We start from the raw sequence: 7898 nt of genomic DNA, 5'->3' as shown, positions 1-7898 counted from the left end.
CTAGTTATCTTTAGTAAATTCTTATTTCATTCATTTCATTGCCTCATCTCTCCAGACCAAGAGATCCTATAACAAGTAACTTCTCAGCGAACATACTGTATATATGTAGGCTATTTAATTTGTATTCCTTTTAATGTATTTGCTCCCTGAAAATGTGCTCGTCATAGAATATTCATCATGTAGCCTATAATATATTTGCTTAATGATATTCGTCTCCCCATAGAAATATACAATTTTACCCAGAAGAATATTCGAAGGGCTTATAAAGTAATAATATATAGCCTATATATATATATATTTTTTTTTTTAAATGAGGGGTTATATATAACAATTTTATTATTAAAGTAATTCACCGGAAAAAAACACACTTGATTTTGTTCAGTTTATAATAAAAAGGTTTTATAAAACTCATGTAAGTTCTGTCATCTGATTTGTTGCCTATATGTTTTGAGTTTATAGTCTATATATGATACCTAAGTTTAATAGTATGAAAGAGGCTGCTATAATTTTCATATTATGACTATACTATTATAAGATTTTAACACATGAAACATAGATTGTTGTAAAGTCTCACTTATATGGGTGGGTTGAGAGTTAGGCTACTTGCTATGAAAGTGACACTTGGATAGTAAGTATAGCTTGGCATATGAAAGTCAGAATATATCAAAATCGTGGTAAATTAATTTTTTTCCACGTGTGCACATCGATCATAAAAAGAGGGGACCTAAAGGCAGAAACCGTTCGCATCGCCAGTAATACCTTTTTTGGTGCCAAAATAAAATAATCCAGAATCAATTGGTCGGAAATGGACAGATTGCTGGATTGTGTAAGAAAAAATATCCCAGATCTTACTCGTCTATTACTTAGTTATAAGTCAGGTTCATTCACTGATGCGGTACTTGGCACCACAACGTGGATGGGGCAGATACTGTGACTGTGACGTCACATGGTCTCACAGCTCCACAAGATATAAACTGCTACAGGAGCGCAGATTCGGTAGACTCACTCCAAGCCACACAGTCGGATACCACAGAAGAAGAGAGAAAGGACACAAAAAGGAGACCAGAAGAAGGCATTGGAGTATGAACAGAAACATAGCGGCGGTTTTACTTTTGGCACTGGGCTTTCTCGTCTGCGAAGGGGGTAAGCATGGAAACAAATATTATCTACAGATGTCTGATAACTGATAGTTGAGAGTCTGCCTCAAAAGTTTTCTTTTTGATCTCTGACAAAAGTTTGTATTTTTGTATTGGTTATTCTATTAAAGATATTTAGAAGTATACTACTGGGAACTACATAATATCCCATTGTAAGAATATCATAGTGATACCATAAGGACTGAAAAAATACGATTAAGGCACGATAACGTTATTATAAACTCACTATGAAATACCACAGACAACCTATTACATCCTTATAGGATTATTACATGGATGGTGAATTTTCATTATAGGATTCGGAGTTTGTATAAGACTTTCCCAGGTTGTTTGTTCTTGGTATCACAGCTGAACTGTTTTCTCAATGGACATCGCACTGTGTGTTACAGGTAACCCGTGCTGCTCAGAGCCATGCCAGAACAGAGGGGTATGCACAGCTCTTGGATCAGAGGGTTATGAATGTGATTGCACGCGGACCGGTTACTACGGACAGAACTGCACAACACGTAAGTGAAGTTCAGAATTGTAGCCTATAAATCAAATAAACTAAAACCCACGATTATTGTCTCTTTTAAAAAAAATAAATAAATAAATAAATAAATTAATTCACATTCCCAATTGATGTTCACAGCCGAGTTCCTCACCTGGTTGAAAATCTCTCTGAAGCCTTCACCCAACACGGTCCACTACCTGCTCACACACTTCAAGGGCTTCTGGAACATTATCAACAACATCTCATTCCTCAGGGATGCTATCATGAGATATGTGCTGACATGTAAGTCTTGAAGAAAATAACTCTGGCTGAATGCAAACTGAGAATCTGGATTGGGAATTCATTCATAGCAAATTCAACTTCTTCAAATATGTTCTTAGATATTCTATAATAATAAAAAATATTCAAATATGCAGTGTTTATCATAATCATGAATAATAATTACATGTTTTATGTTATTTTCTCTCTAGCCCGATCCCACCTGATTGATAGTCCCCCTACTTACAACGCGGATTATGGCTACAAAAGCTGGGAAGCCTACTCCAACCTTTCCTACTACACACGCACCCTCCCCCCGGTGCCAGAGGATTGCCCAACACCTATGGGAGTTGTAGGTGAGTGCACTCTCTGTGCCTTTGGAAAACCTGTTTTCTCAGATTCTTGAATACTGAGCAAAGAGTGGCTTGGCCTCATTACATCACGGTACGCACATGCCAAAACGATCTGCGCTGCTGGCTGCTGCTCACAGTGTGCTGAGGAAATCACTGCAAAAACTGCACCAACCAGCCAAAACTAACTTTCATGAAGCCGCTCAAGCCACTCAAAACATCCAGAAGTATCAGAACAAATCTTTGCAAAGACAGAGTCATAAAGTGGGTCACAAATAACAAGTAGGATCCTGAAACAAGAGTAAAAAATCAACCATGGGCATGTTTGATTTTGCTTAAAATGTTTTTAAATTGAAAATATAGTTAACAAATCTAGCTTTACAAGTAGATCATCATCAATCCACAATCAAATGTATAACATCCAAATTCAGCTATACAGTTAAAGCCAGTATGATTAGCTTGGTTCTATATTGTTAGTGTATATTAATGTTCTGCATTGTTTCTCCAGGTAAGAAGGAGCTGCCTGATGTGAAGGTTTTGGCTGAGAAGCTCCTGATAAGGCGACAGTTCATCCCTGACCCTCAGGGCTCCAGCCTGATGTTTGCCTTCTTCGCGCAGCACTTCACCCACCAGTTCTTCAAATCCGACATGAAGAAAGGACCCGCCTTCACCCAAGCTCAAGGCCACGGGGTGAGGAGAGCAGCTCACAATCGTCATTTCATATCACACTGTATTAGAAACGGTGCAAGAGAAAGGGTCATAATGGTGACATTATATGATAGTAAAACATCTAGTTGTGTTGGGCATGGACATATGTTTTTTTAAATAATCTTTTCATGGTACACCATACCCGTAAATCAGACTGTCACATCATATTCCCTTGTATACATCTAGATTTCAGTTAGAGAAAAGGAAAGCGAGACCGCAGTTGTGATTACAAAATTAATTGAAAATGAAACATGTATTCATGTGATTGTTTGTTTTCAGGTGGACCTCGGCCACATCTATGGAGATAACCTGGAGAGGCAACACAAGCTCAGACTGTTCAAGGACGGCAAGCTGAAATATCAGGTATGGGACTCATCTTGTTCAAACGGCCATATCTTTAACTTTAACTGGTTTCTACATCTTAATCTTGAAGACCACAATTAGTTTCTTACGGTTGCTTCCTCTGTTCCATGACTGTGTAGGTACTGGAGGGAGAGGTGTACCCCCCAACAGTTAAGGACGTTGGTGTTGAAATGCACTACCCTCCCCACGTGCCCGACTCTTACCGCTTTGCCGTGGGCCACGAGGCGTTCGGCCTTATCCCTGGTCTGATGATGTATGCCACCATCTGGCTCCGGGAACACAACCGGGTCTGTGACGTCCTGAAGGAGATCCACCCCAACTGGGATGACGAAAGGCTCTTCCAGACCTCACGGCTCATTCTGATTGGTGAGTGTGTGAGATAGCGATAGGTAGAATGCTTCAGCACAGTGCAACACGGTTTAAAATTAGCCGACTTGCTAAGCTGTTAATGTGTGAAAAAGCCTGCTTATCATGCCTTTCACAGCGTTGAATAAAGGAAGTTATGCTTTTCTCAGTTTACTGTCATCTGGAGGGTGGTGTTAACAATGTTGTATATTTGCCAAATATAACTAGGTGGACAAACCATCCTTTAATCAACTGAATAGTCTCTAATGTCTTTACATTACATAAAGGTTTACAATTTGTCTAATCTGAACATCTCATCTGTCCTGCAGGGGAGACCATCAAGATCGTGATTGAGGACTATGTGCAGCACCTGAGCGGCTACAACTTCAAGCTGAAGTTTGATCCTGAGCTGCTGTTCAACCAGCGCTTCCAGTACCAGAATCGCATTTCATCCGAGTTCAACACCCTGTACCACTGGCACCCGCTGATGCCCGATGCATTCCACGTCGAGGAGCAGGTTTACAACTATAAGCAATTTGTCTTCAACACCTCCGTAGTGACGCAGCACGGCATCAACAACCTGGTGGACTCCTTCACCAAGCAGGTTTCTGGACGGGTAAGAACTACTAGTAGTAGTTGTAGTAATAGGCCGATTTACTTCGAGACTGTACCACTGATGTTGCTTTGAGACCGTACAGCTGACCTCGCATTCTTTCTTCAGGTTGCTGGTGGTCGAAATGTCCCCGGGGCCGTGATGCATGTGGCCATCAAGTCCATAGAGAACAGCAGGAAAATGCGCTACCAGTCTCTGAACGCCTACAGGAAACGATTCTCCATGAAGCCCTACAGCTCCTTCGAAGACCTGACAGGTGAGACGAAGTGAAGATCACTCAAAAGACCACTAGGGTTAGGGTTAGGGTTAGGGTGTAAACGATGACATCAAATGGCAAAAGAGATAAGAGGAAAGGTTACTGCCAGTGCCTCAAGAAAAGCACAGCAGTTTTTAAGATCCTATCTTATGGCTCTGATGCATGCCTGAACATAAACTATGGACATATTTGAGTATTTGATGAGAAGGTGTGTTGAAACGCCATTAAACTGGTCTGGACAGATTTTTAGTGCTCACAGCTTTGGAAGTTAGGAATTTATTTCCGTGCCTTCAAAAAAAAACAGATGTCCCCTCCAGCTTCAGATAGTGTAAGCAGTTTGTCATGGCAGAGAGCAAGACATAAACAAAAACCTGCTGAAGGATGTACTGCTTCAGAGTCGAAGATTTAAACTCCCCAAGAAGAGAGGTTTTGATTAACCAGTAACTATGATTTATGAGGAAAGCAAAATGTCTGTATATGTGTTTGTGTGTGTGAGAAACAGGGACGAGAGATCAGTATTTATTCTTTTTAATGTGTTTGCTGGATTTCAATCCGACAAAAACACAGGTGGTCGTATTTAGACTAGCTGCAAGCTTTACAGCTGCTGAGGCAGTGCGAGAAGCCAAGCTGAGAAACTAACCAAACCCTTTTCCTCTGGTGTCGTTACTCAGGAGAGAAAGAAATGGCTGCAGTGCTGGAGGAGCTGTACGGACACGTCGACGCTGTGGAGCTCTATGTAGGCCTGCTGGTGGAGAAGCCCAGGCCCAACGCCATCTTTGGGGAGACCATGGTAGAGATGGGCGCCCCTTACTCCCTCAAGGGCTTAATGGGAAACCCCATCTGCTCCCCGGAGTACTGGAAGCCCAGCACCTTCGGCGGCAGCGTGGGCTTCGACATCGTCAACACCGCCTCCCTGCAGAGGCTGGTCTGCAACAACGTCAAGGGCCCGTGTCCCGTGGCGTCCTTTCAAGTGGTTGGCATAAAAGAGACGGGATCCATTACCATCAACTCAAGCACGTCCCACTCGCGCGGCAGTGACATCAACCCCACAGTCATTTTGAAAGAAAGGACTTCTGAGCTGTAATTCTTATTTTATTCGGGGTTTCTTTTTGTATTTCTTTGTATTTATTTATTATTTATTGCATATTTATTATTCTATTTATAACATAAGTGCAAACCCAACTTTTTTATAATTATTTAGTATATTTTTGTAAGGTGATCAAGGAAAGATTCTCTGCTTGTTTTTATTTATTGAATGAGTTTATGTCTTGTATGTTATTGTTCCATTAACTGGTGACCTCAGAAATAGCACTGGCAATGTTGATGATATTAATGTTTTTAACAACTTGATACTTGAATTTCGGTTTACTTTAGTTTACAGTTTCAACCACATTGTACATTACAGTACTAATGTTGCCTTAAACTGACTGTCACTTTTTAAAATCTATTTAAACTGCCTCTATATGACTGTTACAACTTGCTTGAATTTTACTATACTGACGGTGAACAACATGACTGATCTTGACTGTCCTGATACCTACAGTAAAGTTCTAACTTCACTATTGTTTTCCTTCTGTTTTTTCTGCTTCAATACAGTGCCTTGCAATTTAAATTGACTTTAATTATTTCAGTCTAAGCTACACCATTGTTTTGAACTGAGCCTTTGTACTATAGAAAACTCAACAATATAGTGGGTTAAAGAAAGCCATGTGATTTTGAGAGTAATGTTCTCATACTCCACTGACTTGCACAAGCATCACTATAAATGCTACCAGGAAGCTGGTGCAAATTTCTCAGAACTAAATATTTTAACTGCTAAAGAGCAGACTTATCTGGAGATCAAAAATCTTGAGCTTTTCCTCCAAAAGGAAAAACAACATTATCCGAGTAATGGCTTGCTCTTATGGCACAAGGCAGTGCAATTAGTATTAGTGAGCAATAGTAAACATGTCATCCCCCATGAACGATGGAGTCTTCCTCAGGGCCAGCAACAAATATGTCACCTTGCTCTGACCTGTAATTGTAGCTTCCCTCATGGGTCGATAAGTGTAATTTGGAGTGAAGTGGTGAGATGCACCATTCCTCCAGGTTTTTGAAAATGCTGGAAAGATGCATCATTGCAAGTTTTGTCAAAATTCTTTGAGCGGTGTCTGAGATATCATGGGTGACAGGCAGATGAAAGAGCAACCAAGGAAGGAGACCAATCCATAGTCCACAAACATATAGCCTGCAGCTTCTCTACAGACAATCAGCAACAGACTGACTTTATCAGCTCGCACAGTTTGGTAAATCTTCTGCATCCCAACAACAGATTTTTTTATTGCAGTTGCAATATCAGCTTCCATTCAACAAAAATGAATGGTTATACGCAGAAAATCATTTTCACCTTTTATGTCTTTTCCAGTTCATTCTCTGTGGAGCAATATGTTTGTATGGTATCAGAGAATAAGGGGGGCAAGACAATCTTTTCTATCTTGAATATACTCTTACTGATAAAGACCAAACTGTCCTAAGGCAAAGGAATAATTTCAGTGATGTGTTTCAAAGGTGAAATTCTATCGTATTCCCCCTATAGCTCAAATGTCAATGAAAAAAGTTGATACACTCTGTATCTCGTGTGTACTGTGATTTTCTAAGTTATGTTCTCTTTGCGCAGAAAACAAAATCTGAACTTTTTTTATTTACAACTGTTGCAAAGAAAAGGTTTGCCTATAAGAAATTATGGCACTCATTTCTTAGAATCGAAGAACATCTAAAACTAATTCGGAAGGATTAATTTAATAAAAGGTCTCTTGTAAAATCACCTCAGAGGCATTGCAACACAGGTTGAAGGAGTTTTATTGTGTTAGACAAGTTGAATCACTGGTATCTTTTTGTTACAGCACTCAGATTTAGCCTTTGTTTAAGAGGGTGCTTCAACTTAACTTATCTAAGAGACCTTGAAGGACCCTTGTTTTAGCCAGTTTAATTGTACTTCACACACACACACACACACACACACACACACCCACACACACGTGCTGTAGGCCATTCTGCACACTGAGGAGCTTTCACTTTTCAGCACACTAGATAGTATCTAAGACATGTGGCTACTCGTCAGTCCCAAGGTGATCTGCACGCTCTGAACCAAGATGGCATGAGCTTCCTCAATCTGCTTCACAGATAAGCTGTGCTTGGAAAGATGAGCGAAGTTCAGGAAGCATAGATCAGGAAATTCTCGCTGAAACTTCTGCATTCCCTTCAATAATGTGCAAATTAATTACAGGGAAGAATATATCAGCCTATGCTTCTGAAGCAAAGTAAGGGCGTCGTGGAAAAATACCACTACTACATGCTTAGCAATTCCTTCTGTGAA

General features: G+C 40.3%; 1 protein-coding gene across 1 annotated transcript; it reads left to right on the top strand.

Annotated features, from left to right (window-relative positions):
• The first annotated feature begins 990 nt into the window (after positions 1-990).
• ptgs2b (prostaglandin-endoperoxide synthase 2b) lies at positions 991-6102 on the top strand. Its single transcript, XM_071517036.1, has 10 exons — positions 991-1143; positions 1547-1663; positions 1789-1932; positions 2121-2264; positions 2767-2948; positions 3246-3329; positions 3449-3695; positions 4004-4290; positions 4396-4543; positions 5215-6102. The coding sequence occupies exons 1-10, from the start codon at positions 1083-1085 to the stop codon at positions 5625-5627; spliced, it is 1827 nt and encodes a 608-aa protein (XP_071373137.1). The 5' UTR covers positions 991-1082; the 3' UTR covers positions 5628-6102.
• The last annotated feature ends 1796 nt before the right edge of the window (positions 6103-7898 follow it).

Source organism: Centroberyx affinis, unplaced genomic scaffold, assembly GCF_046629955.1.
Source record: "Centroberyx affinis isolate AG114_WGS23_722 - 3 ecotype Tasmania unplaced genomic scaffold, CSIRO-AGI_Caff_v1 ptg000449l_1, whole genome shotgun sequence".
In the NCBI taxonomy this organism is placed as follows: Eukaryota; Metazoa; Chordata; class Actinopteri; order Beryciformes; family Berycidae; genus Centroberyx; species Centroberyx affinis.
The sequence above is the reverse complement of the archived record's forward strand: the minus strand, read 5'-3'. Positions and strand labels throughout refer to the sequence as shown.